Source organism: Diprion similis, chromosome 12 (assembly GCF_021155765.1).
Source record: "Diprion similis isolate iyDipSimi1 chromosome 12, iyDipSimi1.1, whole genome shotgun sequence".
In the NCBI taxonomy this organism is placed as follows: Eukaryota; Metazoa; Arthropoda; class Insecta; order Hymenoptera; family Diprionidae; genus Diprion; species Diprion similis.
This window is the reverse complement of record NC_060116.1, coordinates 5,315,221-5,332,867: the sequence shown is the minus strand read 5'-3', so window position 1 is coordinate 5,332,867 and position 17,647 is coordinate 5,315,221. Positions and strand designations below refer to the sequence as shown.

Genomic DNA, 17,647 nt, shown 5'->3' with positions numbered 1-17,647 from the left:
CTGGTTTTTTAATTGCATTAATTTATAGACCTGCGTTTGGAAGGTGTTACGTGGAAGATAAGTTCATTTTTCGGTTCTTCTGGTTATAATTCGTGTATACAGTGAAAATGCGATGCTGAATTTATATTTGAGAAAATGAAGAGAATACGAGAAGGAAAATGAATCATGTTATTAGAATGTATAAAATAATGATATACCTATATTGTAAACGTTAGCAATATTAAGGCGTAAGAATTTTTGAGCTGCAAAAAAGAGAAAGAAGAAACGGAATGGAGTAAATTTACATCTAGATGTATTTCTAATGAGAAAATTAGTTTTATTATTATCTTTTATTTCGATCCTCCCTATTACTCCTAACGTAACATTATACGCCATCTGCACATAAACCCCAAAGCGAAGGAAAACGAAATATTACTAACATAAATATTACCTATGCTACAGGTAGAATTGAACAAGAATCGGAGAAGAGTATTACTTCTTGTACATTCTGTAAAAGTTTTTTATAAAGAGATACATTATAATTAAAACGTAAAACATATACCTTTTACCTTCGTAAAGCAAAGTATTATTGTGTGAAGAAAAATTTGTCGACTCATTGTGTGATGTGCATTATTTATTCTAGAAAGAAAGAAAAAGAATCCAATGTTGAAGGTGTTTCAATCTGGATTCAGAGGGTAGAATTCATCAAATTGATTCATGTATAAAATTATTATGGCCGACTGTGAAGGAGTTGCATTCCGAATATTTCGTAGTTCTTCAGCCAAAAATTATTGACTGATCTTTCGCTACTGGAAAAGCATTAATAATAAGACATGTTTGTGAACTTAGCTTATTATTTTATTTTTTTTTAACAAAGTTCGATTAGTTAGTGAAAGCCGGGTTTTTTGTTAATTTGTCGGATTTTGTTTTTCTTTGCATTGGATGAACGAGCTTGCTTTTCCCGGCAGAGTGACCTATCTAAATAAATGCTATGATTTTCTCTGATTGGTTGGTAAAATAATGAAAATTAGTCTAATTAATAATTGACGGGGTTCACCCATATCCTTCATTAATACATTTTCTATGAAGAATATTATGGAATTTCGTAAAATTTTATACTAATTTAAAGGTACTGCTATTTTTTTAAAATCTAAATTTCGTCCCACTTAATTATTGTATGAATGAAGCGAAAAGAAAAAAATGTATAAATGTAGGTATATGTATATCAATCCTATCCTCTTTAATATATATTAGGTATAACGTCATAATCACTACAGTTTGCAGCCCAAAAATTCAGGAAATCGCGTTTTACGTTAATTTGTTTAGGTAGCTGTCTTTTCTTGGGCACAATGTACGGTTCGCTAACGCTAAAGTGCTCGGAAAATGTCGACCTGCAAATTATTTTATTCTATATGGTCGTTGAATTCAGTTTTTCGCTTATACTTTACATATATACAGACCAATTATAATTAGAATCTTAACTTCAGGAGATACAGAGTTCATAAAATTGATATGATACAAAAAGAAAAGATTGGAGGAAAGAGGAAAAAGAAAACAAAAATCGCAACAGCTTTGCCATACGTCTCAATCGCGTTTCATTAAAGGAAAAAGCTAAAGAAAACGAAAAAGATATATTGTATGTACAACTGGTATAAATATACTATGTGCACATGTATCTTTGCTGTATAACATTTCAATAGGTTTACAAAAAATAAAAAGAAATACATATATGTAGTTACATTCGGATTATAATAATTAGTAACTAGAACCACACTTTGAAGAATATTTTCAAACCGTTTAGAACAAGAATTATTTTATAATTCTTGATATTCTAATTTTAAATGTTGCAAGTGGATAATTTTTATTGAAAAATAAAAGAAAAGTGAAAAAAAAAAAACTGAATAAAATATCTACGCACAAAGTTTGTTTTTTTTTCATTTTTACGCGTGATCCGCAAAAATGAGTGCCGTTTAGATTTAAAATTGTGGAAAATATGGCATCAAAACAAAATTTTCTGTAACCCAATATTCTGTGAAGTAGTGTGATCTATGCTTGATTTCCAACTCTCACAAATTCTTGTTACAGAATCGTGACTACGGAAATTTTTGGAAAACTCGCAAGTCTTAAGATTTTGCAACACATTCGTACGATTTTTTTAGAGAGAAATCTGCGTAAATTCTATACGCAATTGAAAAGTGTGAGATAAAATTTCATTTCAGGTGTAAAAAAGTTTGCAGTTGTAAAATGCAATAATTTTCGGGGTAACTCGGGAATGGTGAAATGAAAATCGATTCAGAATATATATATATATTTTTATTTAGTGTCTCAAGTTGGTGTTACTCTAAAATTCCCATCAAACATTCCACACGGAAATTCGTAAAATGGGACTTTTATGGGTAATTTTCATGGAAAACCTTCCACTGGCGTCAGTAAACTATTCATTTCGTAATTCAATCTATTCATTATTTTCGATTTGAAAATTGCTACGTCTTGAATTTTGACATACGACTGTCAATAACGTCGTAGGTAACTAATGTAATTAGTGATAATTTGACTGTCAAGATAGGTTTCGGTTTACGGTTGCGGTTTTGAGGAGTCCGTGTCATTAATTGTTAACCGTAGCTTTTCTAGGCAATTGTACTAACAATTTCGGATTTAGTTTCTTCCGAAAAATAACGGTTAGCAGCCGAATAAGTGGGCGAAAGTTAGCAATAATTTTGATGCTTACACTAAAGATCGTGAATACGTTGCTGGAATTCAAATCAATAACCCGAATGATCGCATCCATTTTTTTGTTTAGCACAACTGATTGTAGGTTATGTCGTTCGAATTGGGAAAGAGGAGAATAAGAACATTCGTTTGCTGTCTATTTTTAGAAGGTTAAAACGCGAATATACACTTAGGTTATTCTCGAGCACCTCTGATCATCGAGTGGTGTTATAATGCGTTTGAATCTTCGTGATAAATTGAGAAAAACTCGAAATTAAATATGGGGAGAAAAAAGTTGCATCCCTCGGCGAAATGTAAACAGCATAACGCATCGTCAAACAAAAAGATACCTCATCAAACGAAAAGGATATCTCCATCTAAAAGAAACGAAATCAACGTCCAGTGCGAGAAACTCTTTCATCGTAAGTATAAAAATTCTCCTCAGTTTTCTTTTCGGACTATTCAGACTCGGTTTTTCCCCATTCAATCTTACAATTGCTCATGATACTCACTGATCGAGCTCCAAATTTGGCATTACATTCGATATTTGATACGCGAAACTCTTTCATCAAATCAAAACTCTCTATTCTTGCTCTTTTTCAATTTAGTTACTATCTCAACAAATATTCTGTTTTTTGTATCCCTTAATTTACTAATCTAACTCAAGTGATCGCAAAGTTGCGTAGAAAACACTATCAACTTTTGGGATTCTATTGAAGAATGGCGTTCCTATTGTAAACAATCGAATCTCTGCTGACTGTTGAGTGGTAGCGAATTACGTTGTGAATTATTTTTAACCACTGTCCTAGAGTTAAATCATAGAAATAAGTAGTTCTTTAACACATTGAAACTCTGTTTTCAGTGAGCAGTAATCCGGCATATGAAACGCAGCTATGGGAAAACTACGTGCAGATATCATCTATTTTGGAAAAGGTTAAACGATTGGAGGAGATGAAGATAGAATCGTCAAAGAGGTGCGAAGCTATTGGCAACTTTGTCAAGTGGTTACGAGATAATGGTGCTAACATCGACGGGGTTAGCATAGCAGAGTTTCCTGGATATGACTTTGGCCTTAAAGCGGAGAGAAATTTCACCGAAGGACAGATGATTCTAGATATTCCAAGGAAACTGATATTCTCTACACAAACAGCAGCACCTGAGTTAAGCGTACTCCAAAATGATCCTCTTGTACAGCACATGCCTCACGTTGCATTGGCCATTGCTCTTCTCATTGAGCGACACAAGGAAAACTCTCAGTGGAAACATTATTTAGATGTATTGCCTAACCAGTACAGCACTGTTTTATACATGAGTACCAACGACATGATTGAGTTGAAGGGAAGCCCGACATTAGGTTTGTATTTCCTGTTTATTTAATTTCAATACAGTGGTTAGTCTGTCTGAAAATTTTATAATCATTGAATTCGGTAAAACTTGGATACATTCCAAAATTATTTTTATCTTACGATATCTTGGATTTTGTATGGGTATTAAAAATTTATGGATTTCTTGCTGAAATCTGAATTCTTGAGTTACTTTGTAAAATGAAAATGTGATTCATGTTTTATTGCAGAAGGTGCTTTGAAGCAGTGCAGGAATATTGCGAGACAATACTCATACTTCAATAGATTTTTCCAAAGTAATCAGAATTCAGTGTCCGAATTACTGAGGGAGGTCTTTACTTACGAGGAATATTGGTGAGTAGATAAATTGGGAATAAGAAATAACACCTCAATGATACTATAATATTTCAGTTCTGAAGTCTCATTGCAGATACTTTGAGCCTTGAGTCAGGACTGAAGTGCCTTGATAAGAAACTCTCTTTATCTGAAAACAAACCTTGTCAAAAGATTATCTAAACACATATCGGTGTCACTTGCATAATTGTTTCCTTTTATATTAAAACTTTAAGAATAAATATACAACAACTAACTATACAACGATAAAGAGTATTTTTACAGGTATTTAAGGTACTTAGAGATATATATATTATACTATACTTTGATACGTGCTTATATTTAAAAGATACTACAAATGGTCAAAATTATCGTGATTGAAAAAAACTTTTTAGTTATTGTCAACGTATGTGACAGGCATGGTGATAATCACATATGGCATTCAAGGGAAAAAATATTTTGAATTTGTTCAGCCACTTTGTTCTTTTAAATCCGTAACCAGATTTTTGTCATTTTTTTTTGTGGGGCTCAGGGGGTCCAATAAAAGACAGAATTATGTTTACGAACTGAACAAAGATGGGTAGAATATCGACCAAGATATAAGTAGTATGAAATTAATCTCATAACAGCTACTGGGAGAATATTTCACTTTAAGGCAGCAGATGCGTCTTGAACGAGATACTTTTTGAGAACTGGTTTTTCTCGGGAAACTTTTGCATCCTTGCAGTCTTATTACGGCAGTTCACTAGTTTTTTTTTATTATTAATATTGCCTATAATTAAGCTGCACTCAAAGTCGGTGATGTGTTGCATCAGATACTTAAAGTAAAAGTAATTTATTTGAGATTTCAGTCGCAGGGTTCACTGGAAACCTTTCAAGTATTTCATATGAATATTTTGCACTAATGCACCTCAAGGCCAAACCAATGGCACGTACATTACGATGCTTATTGTTTACTTATTTAATAAACAATTATTATATTTAAGATTATATTCAAAATATTATATCGTAGCGATAGCATCAATTCAACAGAAAAATGGTATCATTCTAAAACATTTTAATGAGATATCAAAACTTTGATTTCAACATTGAGACTATGCGCTAGTGGAATTGCATTCAACTAAGTATACTTGAAATGATTCTTAAATTGCTACATTTGAACGACAATGCCGGAAACTTTATTTGACAAACCCGTCATTCAAAATTATCATGTCTTTCAGGTGAACGTGAAACCCCTTAACATGTTTCTTGGCACACGATAGTGTATTAATGAAATCGTGGAAACTGCGTTGTTGTTACTTCATGAAATCAGGTATTGTTTCCCAGCTGTCATTGGCATCGAGCGAGTCATTATCGATATCTGTTTTCGATTCGAAATCATCGTTCTCAAAATCATTGCATTGTTTTTGCGGTCTCTTTACCGTTGATGTCGCAACAACGTCAACCATTATCGAATTAATGCTGCTGGTATTTGATAGTTTTCTAGCAGTTGCTCCTGGGTTGTGGAATACAGCCTTCGAAAACGAGTTTCTATAGGTGAATTTCTTTTTCTGTTGAATTCTGCACGCGATAAATATCGACAAAAATATGACAATGGTCACTCCCAGTATACCGCCGCTCGCTATTATGCTCGGCTTTACTTTTGAAATTGATTTCTTTTCTGGATACTCGTAATCGTTTATTCCATACAAATTTTTCATCAAATCTATATCATTTTTCAGTATTTCTTCGACACGTCCAATCTCTTCTAAATCTGCCAAATTCATTGATGGTTTTTTCACTCCTTCAAACACACTTTCCGTTTCTTGTATTCCTCCATCCAGAACTGGCACTTTTACTGCTTCGATACTCGTATAGTACGACGATCCTTCTGAATCTCTCTGAACATTTTTATTCGCCGTCATCGACTGTACCGTCGGTATCAAATCCAAATTCTTTGTAACCTCTTTGAAAACCGCGTGTGTTCTGGGTCCCATCCTTATCCCAACCTCTTCCCATCTTACAATAGGATTTTTCACAGTCTTATCGGAGTCAGAGATGTCCTTATCAAAATCTGAAATATTTTTCGTAACATTTTTGCTTTGAGAAAATAAGTTGATCAAATCTGTGGCAAAATATTCACCCTCAATACCAAAATTTTCTTTTGCCTTATCCTGATCCTCTGATTTATCTTGCGGCATTTTTAATTTCTCTGTACTTTCCAATTTCATATCTATACTCTGGCTGTCCGATGGAACGTTACTTTCTTTAGATGCTTCCGCAACTTCGTCAGCGCTCTTGTTCACCTTGTCTTTTCTTTTCTGATCATTAGTCGGTTGAATCTTTTCTACTTCCTCTCGGTATTGATGATTGGCTTTGAGATTCTGAGACGATAACATTGAACTCTGTTCCTTCGCTCTGAATACTTCAGCAAAATGCACTTGGCTCGATCCTCTCTGTCTCAGAGCAATTAATTCTTCTATGCTCATGTTTCTGGAAGCTAACAACCGCTCTAATCGCTCAGCGCTGGATCCAGAACTGAAAAGCTCCAATATCTCTGCACGAGATTGGGGGTCCACTTTGGGTATAACAACCTCATGCAATTTTTGATTAAAGGTAAAATTTTTCTCGTCATTACGTAGATTACTCAGGTTGAGTAGAGGTCTGCCTTCCGATGAGTTTGAATTTGTGTTTACAATTTTTTCAGCCAATTCTATCTGTCCAGTCTGATTTCTGAGGTGTTTCAATACTTCATTTTGTGGCTTCTTTGCAATACCACTGGCTTCTGTTTCTGTCTTATTCACAATTTTCGTTTCAGTGTCGCTGATAATCGGTCGCACGTTTGTCTTCAGAGGCACAACTCGTTCAGCATCCAGTTTTGCAACCACGTCTGTCTGAGGGATGTTCATTTGGATGGCACCATGCAGAATATGTTTTCGTTTGGAATTTCGCATCGTGATATCATAAACGGGTGGAATAAACTTTGGCATCTTTGAAGGGTAATCAGAAAATTCCATAATTTCATCCTCGTCGTCAGTTTCGGGTAGAAATCTTTTGTCATCAGAGTTCACAACGATTTTTCGATCAGCCTCGATACCATCTTTGAAAACAGTTGTTGTTTCGCTCGACAAACTCTTGTTATCCGAATTGATGAGCTGCGCTTTCAAATTCCCGGCTTCATTTTCTTCAAGTCGTAAATTCGGCAGTCTTATCTCATTGGTGGACGATACGTTGCTCGCATTCTTAGCAGCTTCCGGTGCAAGCAAGTCCGAATACGATTCGCTGATGTTCAATACCAGAGGAACCCTCGTCTCGAGGTTTACTCTCGTTAGACCGACGTTCAGATCCTCGAAACTTGAGTTTCCGTCGCTTTTCGTCGTCGGTATAATTTTTCGACTGGGTGACCAGCGTCCTCCGTTTTCATAGTTCGACGAATTCCGAAGTACAAGCAAACTCCTGTCCGGTAATTCGGTTGAACTCGATTCCTCCCCGGAGTTTTCGTCTTCTTCATTTCCGGCTCCATCCTCCCTCTTATTTGACTTCAAAATTCTAATAGCGTCTGGCTTGCCTTTCAAGATATCAGTCAGAGTTAAATTCTTCTGTTGTAAAATCTCAGAGAGACTCAGGTTGTTCCCTTGCATTTTTAAAAACGCTTTTAAATCCACGCTTTCCCGCGATGATTCCTTTCCATTTTCTCCCCCCGTCTCGGCGAGCTCTGACGCTTCTTCTCTTATTTCCATCGTCTTCCATGATCCCGGAAACTCATGACTCCCAGGCGGTCTCCGTTTCCTGGGTCTGGGATCGTCGTTGTCGCCATCATTGAAGAGCTCGTATTGATTGGTGTAATTTTGCAAGGTCTCGCGATACTTTCCTGCCTTTTTCGCGGTCCCTGCATGATCGACATCGTCTATGGTGTCAGGATTTTTCCTCGTATCTTCGCGGCTTCTGAACGTCTCCGATAATTTTTCACCCCCGTTTCTACTCACGGATGAGTAAACCTCTGTAGTGGTGGTCGCTTCTCCTAACTTCAGTTTGGTTCGATGATAATTTCTGTGTTCACGCGACTTGGGCTTCCTTTCTGCGCCCCTGATACCGATGTAAATTTTTTCCTCTCGCGATGTTCCTGCTCCGGTATTGTCGAGGTCTTTTATTCCGACTCTTGAGTCAAAACTCAACCCCACCGGTTCGTTTTCGTCGTATTTAATCACGCTGTCGGGCTCTTCTCGCCACCCGCTTGTAAACGATATCGTCGAAAATGGTGCCAGCGGCACGGAATCTCCGTCTCGCCATTTTGGCTCCAATGCTTCACCATTATTCCGCCACTTTCCAATTACCACCCGACCCGAATCTTCACTCGAATAATTCTCATCCTGCAGGTATTCGTCCTGCAGCTCGGAGCCCTGGAAGAAAATAATACACGTATTCAGTCACCTAGATTCTTTCGCTTCGATATTTTTCACAATTATACGCCCCCCCGATTGAAATAATTATATTTTACCCAGGAAAAGATCTGTCATTTAGTGATATTTTTAGATCCTACTGTTTCAGAGATCCACTTTTTTTTTAATTTGCGTACATCGAAAAAATTATCGTCTTTAATGAAATTTTCCATTTAATTTTAGTTTTATTTCTTTGACAACGATCTCGTTCTATTAGATACTTTCGATTGTTCTCTAGGATTGACTCATTTTGCAGAGGATGATTTATTGACTACCAATTTCGATTCGACTCTGCAATGAGAAAGACGGAAAACAAAAACCAATCTATACAAAGTATTACAGAAAATTTTGGTTAGACTAAAAACAAATTTCTCAGTTATTATATGAATTGATTCCGATATACTATTCTAAATACTAATTTACCAAATTTTATTCACAACTCTTTACTAAAATCTGTTTCTAGTTACGTCACAATTTTATTAATTTTTTTTTTTTTTGTCAACTCTCAAAAACTTACTCGAAAATCCAGTGCAATCATCACTATATTACATAAATCAAAAATTCACAAACAGTTTTCAACTCAAGTTACAGCACTAGAGTATTAATAATAGTAAGAAATGATGAAAAGTTGGCCAGCTGCCAAAGAAATATATACCTAATATCCGTTCATACGCATACGTACACACAAACGAATATAAAAAATGTTACTTGTCGAGTTACGGTTCAAGAAGAATTACGTGCATACGGAACATATTTCTTAGCATCGTTACATATATATATATATACATACATACGATATCCCATATGTGATTCCTCCGGCTTACATACTTTTTTGAATTCCTGACATAGATATCACTATTTGAAAGCTAGAATGACATGAATTATAGCGTGAAGCTATTCGAGAAGAACTCGTAAATATACGTTCATATTACATGCATACATTCACGGAGCTCAGACAGAGGCGAATATTGTCCGTCAGTGTTTTGCACAGCGATGTATAATTTGTAAGATTAGAAATTACCTTCGAGTCAAACGAACAACCGTAACAGGTTGAATGGCTAGTATTAAATTCTATACAAAAAACCAAAGTGTATCAACGCTGAAGATAATTGTATAAATAATTGGAAAGCAATCGCTGGTGAAAAAGATACAACGAATCTAGATCATTGTTCATATTTTTATTATCAAAGTGGGAATAACGATACCATCTACCCATTGTCATGCTGCAGAACTTGATGCTGCGCGTATGTTTTTTATTCACGGCGTGTTCGTGTGCTAAGACAATTAGAAAGAAAGTACGTGCATAATTACATCTACTATTGTTTAGAGTTGCACAACGCGTATGAAAGTTGGGGAAAAATTGGTACTTATTATACACGTCCTAATAACAAGTACGTTTTGTTATGTTGCGGTATAATTCCAACGTGGAGAAAAAAATGAGACACAATGAGCGAATAACAAGTAATATACATAAATGTATCATGTGGAATGGAATTTTACCCATGCCACGATCGAATTTCAATTACAATGTTTTTTTGTTATTCTTTTACCTGTCTTTCGTAAGCTTCTATCACTGTTCTCGATGTTTCGTCGGCGGTTATTTTGTAGGTATCCAGAAAATTGCACAAGTTTGTTGTAACGATGAACAGAACAATTAATGGTCTCAACATTATTGACGAAAGTGTTATAATATACAGTTTTGCATATTTTACTTTTTATTTGTGATTTTCTATTCGACGAGGCGCAAGTTTCTTGAACACGCTTTGAATAAGTTTTTCTATTATTTTCCTCGATTTTTCTTCTTTATTTTTTCTTGTTTTTAATACATCACGCGAAACTTGTTGTAATTTTGTTTATCGCTGTTTCCTCTCACGGGTTTTAGAAACACGTGAATATAGATGACAAATAAAAGTAAAATTACGGATATTACGTTCTTTCTGTTTAACGCGGTTAACAAATCGTCAAGTTTCATTGAAGCTCACTTTTAGTTATTCATTTCTCGATGTAATTCGTTTCTTCGATATACGCAGTTTATATACAACGATTTTTATAACGTGATATTTGGATGCGGACGACGTTTCGTCACGTCATGATTAAGTTTACTTTAAATTCAATTTATTCACCTTTCAAGCTGAGTTTAAAAAAATAGTCTGCCCAATGGCAGCTCGTAAAATCGCAGTATTCACCGTTTCAACGTTTATCTTTTTCAAAATCACCATTCAACGATATATAAGAGAAGTTAAAATTTTGCGTTCCCGATATAATAAAATTTATTCCGCACTACGATTACACCTTTTAATTAGTCTTTTTGTTTTATAATTAAATTAATTGTTTTTGGCAATGGTTTGATTGCCTCGACGTTTTATCCGGTATAATTCTTAATTAACAAACTTTATACAGCGCATAATACACTTGTAATGAAATACATAAAAAATTTATCCCATCGATTGCTCACCGTGTAAAGTCTTGGCGAAGACTGAAGCTGTTTTCTCTTACACCTGCCGTAAGTAAGTCGGTGAAACTTAATTCGTCTTCTATAAGTTCCTAGAGAATATTTTTCGCTCTCTCGTACGTTCCCTCGCGTCTCGCGACGCGATGCGTCTTGTTCTTCATCTTATAGGGCTATAGAAGTGATGAAAATGAAGTTTTACAAAAGGAAATCGTAAAATAAAAATCCAAAGTAAAACGAAACGTTGGTGTTCAAGGAAAGAAACGTACGTCCAGAACTTATATGTTATATGTTATATTCATATTTATATTTATATTTATATTTATACACCGTTATTTCTTATTCGAATTTTTTTTTTAAACGTGTTCCAAAAACTTACGCGAAGACTCTGTGTAGTGATTATTCGCATATAAACACCCACGAATGACGTTCGCGTCTCTACGTTTTTTGTCAACGTATTTTGTCATTTTTATACAATATTTTCTGCAAATACAGGGTCAAGAAAGAAAGAATAAATTTCCCACAATCATGAGAATACATAAACTAGTATTTTTTTTTTATTCAACTATCTGCAGTGATTAGTGACTCAATATACGATCACACATTTTTCTAAACCGTGATTAGATCGATCAATTAACTTTTTTTTTTCAATTCACCTTATTCTGCAACGGTGAATTGTCGGAGTTATTTCAAAGTTCAGGTTATTACTTCACATATTTACATCAAAAGAAATTTCTAACGTACAGTCCTCAATTATAATAACAATTTTTCAACCCTAACTAAAAGATACAATTGTGAGTAAAAAATGTAAAGTTTGATTTCGGCGCAACAATAAACTGATGTTTACGTCTTAATTAACTTGAAAAAATTTAATAAACCGACAACAATAGTTACACTGAATAATTAATCGTGGCAGATTTTCTTGTAATTCCATACGTTATTGTATTTAAAACAATACCCATTTTACCAGGATCATATAGGAACTAAAAAACAAAAAAACATAATGAAATTTTTCTCAATGTGCAATGAATATATATAATATCAGCGTTGGCTGATCGTGAGTGCGAAACCAGATGTTGAGAAAGAGACAGCTGCACCGGTGCAAAACCAGCTTCCGCTTCTCGTTTGTAGAAAGTGCATCAGGCGCATCACTGCAGCAGCATCCGTATGCCTATATACGTCTGTTGAAATATGGGATCGAGCAGATATCTTCAATATAAGTGTTTTTTGACGATGAGCGTCGTGCGACTATCTTCACTCGATTCCGATCAAGTTACGTAGTTTCTGAAATTAATTACCGAAGTAAACTCATTATATGTATACCATAAATTATACTCAGTTATCTACAACGTAAATTTTAATTTAATTCTTAAATTCTCACGATTAGTCGTCCGACTTGCATTTAGAATTGCCTTGGGGAGTTTACCCAACTCACGATGAGTATATTAGGTATATATTTGCCTGAGTTTGCGATTATACTAAATTACTAAGCTCTAGCTTTATAAACTCCCAAGTCTGATGTAGGCAGAAAGTTTCATTCGCGATAGAAAGATGTGTACTTTCACACTTGAAACTTTCATGCATACCTGCTCTTTACAATCTAGAGGATGATTCAAAATTCATCTGTCCGGGATGCTAATCGTCCTCGTTATTATTCAAAACGATAGGTAAAGTGTAAAAATAGAATTTGATATTTAGGTATATAAAAGAAATCGGAGACACATTTTCTATTAGATATTTTAACGCCTGTATATAGTTAAAAAAAAATATACGAATTAGTGAAGTCTTGTTGAACGGAAAAAAACGCTAAAGAAAAAATGTCGCATCAAATTTAACTTCACTAACGACCACATCGTTATACTTTTTAAACGTCTTGTCTAAGCAATCAAGAATGCTACTCGAGTGATCCAGTAGTCTTCTTTACACGAACAAAATTATCCCAGAATAATATATTTCGATTATTATTATGCGAAATTATGTTGTTTGACAATCAGGTACGAATCGTTGAATTAACACTATTTTCAACGAATGGCTAACGCTAATAAATGTTTTTTACTTTTCATTTCTATTTTTACCGTCATAGTATGAATACCATGCATTTCTCATAATTGCAATAAGAATTTGATGATCTTTTTTATACATTATAATTTTTTAAACTTTTTTCTTTTTTATACGCCACGCTAGAGAAAGATGAAGTGTAGTGCGTGGTTATAAACAATGAGCGAGTTTTTTTTTTATAAGTGTCGTTTTTTCGGCTTAACGTCCGCGCCGGTATTTCTGGGTCAGGTTCATTCTGTATCTGCATCGCACGGCTCTCGCCTTCGGCAATTCATAAATTGACCGATTTTTTTTCGTTGGTTCACGGACAAATAGAGAAATGAATAGAAAGTCTGCGGACATATGGTAAATAACGTATACATATACGTACGTGTATATGTTATATATATATATATAATATGTATACGATTATATATGTATAACTATACGTCTATACGTAATGTATTCTCAGTTTACAAACGAGTTTGTTCCACTTGTGAAACAAATAAATAAGAAAATTGCTATCAGGCTCAGCGTGTCCGATTCGTATTATATTATTGTTTTTTGTTTACATTTTGGACATATGCTTATGCGTATTATATGTACGTAAAATCGTACCTCTTAGAATGCAAATTACGAGATTCGTATTTTTAATCTGATTATAAATGTAGTTCAGTAAAATTTATTTCAAGATTATTATTATTCCTGGATATTACACGCTATTTTGGTACTTCTAGCTGGGCAGTTTCTACCGTTATGACAAGACAAAATCGAATTCCCAACGAAGATGGATCAAAAATGATTTACGGACTGATACCGATGTGGGATATGTGCAATCACGAGGAAGGAAAGGTAACTTCACTCATATTTCTATGTAATACATTCATTGTATTCCCCTCAGACAACGGAAAACATTATCACATTAATTTTCATTGTACAAATCCATTCATATACAGTCTAAGATACAGAATTTCTTGTTAAATCAAATTTGAATTTTTTGAAAATGTTGTTCAATGACTATAAATCGAGAAAGAAAATTGGCGTAATTCAACCGCTTATTTTCTTTTTATAGATAACAACTGACTTCAACAGGATTTCGGATAAATGTGAATGCTTCGCGATGAGAAACTTCGAAGCTGGAGAACAAATATTCATCGCATACGGAGCGAGAACTAATTCCGATTTTTTCGTTCATTCGGGATTTGTCAGTGTCGACAACAAGCAGGTGAATTTACTTTTCTTTATTCTACGCGTGTCGATATTTATTATTTATAATTTGAACGACGGTCATTGAATTTTGATTTATCAAATCCCATTTCAGGATGGATTTAAGCTCCGTCTTGGCATAAGTAAGGCTGACGCGTTGCAGAAGGAACGAGTCGAGCTTCTCGCGAAGTTGGCACTTCCGTCGAACGATGAGTTTCTGTTAAAACCAGGCATGGAACCGATTTCCGACGACCTGTTGGCCTTTCTGAGAGTTTTCAGTATGCGGAAACCGGAACTCGAACATTGGCTACAGTCGGACAAGGTCCTCGACCTTAAGCATGTCGATTGTGCTCTTGAAACTGTCATCGAAGAAAACGTCCGCAGGTTCATGCTAACGAGATTAAAATTACTGATCGCTAATTATCCGACGACTTTGAAGGTAAATATAACAATGACGATGAGGTCACGTGTGAGATCAGTTATTCGCGTTTATTTTATTATCACGTTCAGGAGGTAGAAAGCTTCTCTCGATTTGCCCACTTACGCGAATAATAAATTGCGCAATGTGAAGGAAAAATATGGAACACGTTTAAGCGAAACTTTCCGGTTAGCATCGAAACCCAGAATTTTTCTTGACTTTCAATTAACGAAATGTACATCATTCTTTTGTGGGTTTTTTTTAAACGTTGTTTTCACCACTGGAATTTACTCTTTTTTTTTTCTGTAGCAGATTGATCGAAACTATGAAAGTTACGATATACGTTCAAATTCGCGTATCCTATATTGGTACAGAATTGATGAACTGTTGAGTTTCAGTTTGTTTAAGGAAAAGTTTTGATTGAAGAAGGCGAGAAGAAGAGAAAATTTATGTTATTAGTTCGTAAACAAGAAAGAACTGGAAAACTTTGATCTCATTTTACGTCATCTACGTACACAATGTCTCAAAAATTACCAAATATTCAATGTAATCAGGTTTTTTATTATTTGGATAATTGATCTAAATTTCGTGAAAATTTTTTTTCAATGTCTCGAAGAGCTCGTTATTTATAAAAATATATACTATACTATACTATATGTATACTAAGCATAAAGTTGAATCCTACATTCGTGTTAATACTAACTGAAAACTGATAATTTCACATCCGTGCAGAGTAAATACAGGCCTTCCGCTCAACTCACTAAAAGTGATTTAGGATACTTTTACTTGTAAATAGGTAATGAAAGTAGCCGGATAATTAAAAAAATAAATATCACTGCGGTTCCCCCTTCCCCTTTTTTTTCGTTTTTTTCATTATTTATGGTAAAGAAATATTTCGCTAAATTTTGTCACCATAAATTTATATGAAATTTTTATATCTCTAAGTATTGAAATACTATATATAATTAGAAAGCCTGGAATCTTGTGTGAAATTATTTATAGTTTGAAGAATTTAGGAATTTCTCAAAAGAATTTTGACTCGAATTACGAAATATTTTGCGTGTTTTTAGAATTTATTTCGAAATCAAGCCAGCCGATACGTTCACGATTTTTTTAACTGTTAGCAAGTACTACAATTTCTATTTTAAATTACAAGTGAGTATGAGGTCTGCGATAATTACGCATAGAACAGCATCCAATTCCTAAGATGTGAAAGAATTATCGTGTAATCCAGCCTAATTGATTTCGTTTCAGGAGGATCTAGAAATGTTGAACTCGTCGTTATCACACCACAAAAAGTTAGCCTTGCAACTGAGAATAACGGAGAAACAAATTTTGCACGGTGCCCTGGATTATGTGGAGCAGTGGATCAAAGCTTAGATATATTTTTGCACTTATGATTACGCCGATGATACTTGTCTTTGAGAGCACTTGGTACCGTAATCAATACATTTTGTCTGTTTTTTTTTTTCTTCTGAAAACTGCGATTCGCGTTCATCAACTTTTTTTTTTTTTCTTTTTCCTTAATATTTCACTTTTGTTTCATCAAGTCAGAAAGAAAAAGACAAAAACGACAAAACAACAAATAAATATACGGGTTTTATAAGAGAGGACTAATCTCGTTTGAACAGTTCAATTTGTTATTTATTTTCGTAATTACTGCTGATTTGTTTATTTATTTTTTGCTATTATCGAATCTGTTGTTATAGTTTCCAAGATCACTGAAATATTTGACAACAACATCTGCCATTGACAACTCTTGTATAATAAATGAATTATAAGTATATAATATACAGTAAATATACACAAAAGTTTTATTTGATGAGACGGCTATAGTATGAATATAAATACACCTCTAGTATGAGAATAAAAACATATTTACATATTTATTGCATGTATGAATACAAATATGCAGATATGTATAGATGTATATAAATATATTGTATACATACGTTATATTGTCTATATATTATATGTAACAAATACTTGAAGAGCAATAGCTAGCGCATAAATAATAGCAGCTATTGCTAACGGATGTCTATTTTCGAAAGAGGTGTACTTGAACATAGAGAATTTGAATCTCTTATTTATTAACAAAACTGTCGCGCTGTTCACTAATTATTATTATTTATTATACATATATACATATACATATGTACTCTGCTATGTAAAATACTATGTTCGTTCAAAAGTATATTTTTTTTTGCTGTTCATTCGATTGATACTTACACAAAAGTGCCGTATTATATTATAAATAGTCTCATTAAAAATATTATATATACACACACACACACACATTTAATTTTAATACATGAGCATTCAGTGTTAAAGCATATAAATATTACGTATCCGTACGAAAATCAACGGTCAGGATTCGAATTGACTATTTGTGTGGAAATAATAAACAATTAACATCGAAGTTTGTTTATTGAATCACGAATTATATCGATGAGAATTCCCGTTGTTCATCGTGAATTTTTTATTTTATCAGTAAACCTTCTACATAATATCATCATCTTCCAAAAAATCTGTAAACAATTGTTAGTTGTAAAGTTTTTCATAGAATTATTTCATCTTTGAAAATTAGTGAATACGATTCAACGTGACTTTATAAAGATGATGAAAATTAATGTTTAGTTTGTGAAGGTGGCTTTACGAAAAAATGATTCAGGTGTTTTAATGTGAACCTACTGGGTAATGCATTTGCGAAGGGTGCAATCTTATATATGAATCGAGACTAAATCATTTTATTCTC

At 34.0% G+C, this 17,647-nt stretch overlaps 2 protein-coding genes across 3 annotated transcripts; one reads left to right on the top strand and one right to left on the bottom strand.

Moving 5' to 3' along the window:
- The first annotated feature begins 2,639 nt into the window (after window positions 1–2,639).
- On the top strand, window positions 2,640–17,163 carry LOC124413585 (actin-histidine N-methyltransferase). The gene is made up of 7 exons (XM_046894283.1): window positions 2,640–3,110; window positions 3,551–4,042; window positions 4,262–4,385; window positions 14,006–14,120; window positions 14,341–14,493; window positions 14,590–14,913; window positions 16,147–17,163. The coding sequence occupies exons 1-7, from the start codon at window positions 2,969–2,971 to the stop codon at window positions 16,270–16,272; spliced, it is 1,476 nt and encodes a 491-aa protein (XP_046750239.1). The 5' UTR covers window positions 2,640–2,968; the 3' UTR covers window positions 16,273–17,163.
- On the bottom strand, window positions 5,021–10,548 carry LOC124413583. 2 transcript variants are annotated; one of them, XM_046894279.1, is made up of 3 exons: window positions 10,333–10,548; window positions 8,382–8,743; window positions 5,021–8,351 (listed from the first exon to the last, which is right to left on the bottom strand). In XM_046894279.1, exons 1-3 carry the CDS (start codon window positions 10,450–10,452, stop codon window positions 5,660–5,662), a joined length of 3,174 nt encoding a protein of 1,057 aa, XP_046750235.1. In that variant the 5' UTR covers window positions 10,453–10,548; the 3' UTR covers window positions 5,021–5,659. The 2 variants fall into 2 exon arrangements, with proteins under 2 accessions (XP_046750235.1, XP_046750234.1); XM_046894278.1 differs by having other exon boundaries at window positions 5,021–8,743.
- Window positions 17,164–17,647: the final 484 nt, after the last annotated feature.

Bases quoted from the DNA above. Each gene is read 5' to 3' on its own strand.
- LOC124413585 (XM_046894283.1), top strand. From the start codon at position 2,969: ATGGGGAGAAAAAAGTTGCATCCCTCGGCGAAATGTAAACAGCATAAC. The intron at 3,111-3,550 runs GTAAGTATAAAA...CTCTGTTTTCAG, and splicing joins GTGCGAGAAACTCTTTCATC to TGAGCAGTAATCCGGCATAT. The intron at 14,121-14,340 runs GTAACTTCACTC...TTCTTTTTATAG, and splicing joins GCAATCACGAGGAAGGAAAG to ATAACAACTGACTTCAACAG.
- LOC124413583 (XM_046894278.1), bottom strand. From the start codon at position 10,452: ATGTTGAGACCATTAATTGTTCTGTTCATCGTTACAACAAACTTGTGC. The intron at 8,744-10,332 runs GTAAAAGAATAA...ATTTTCTTCCAG, and splicing joins TAGAAGCTTACGAAAGACAG to GGCTCCGAGCTGCAGGACGA.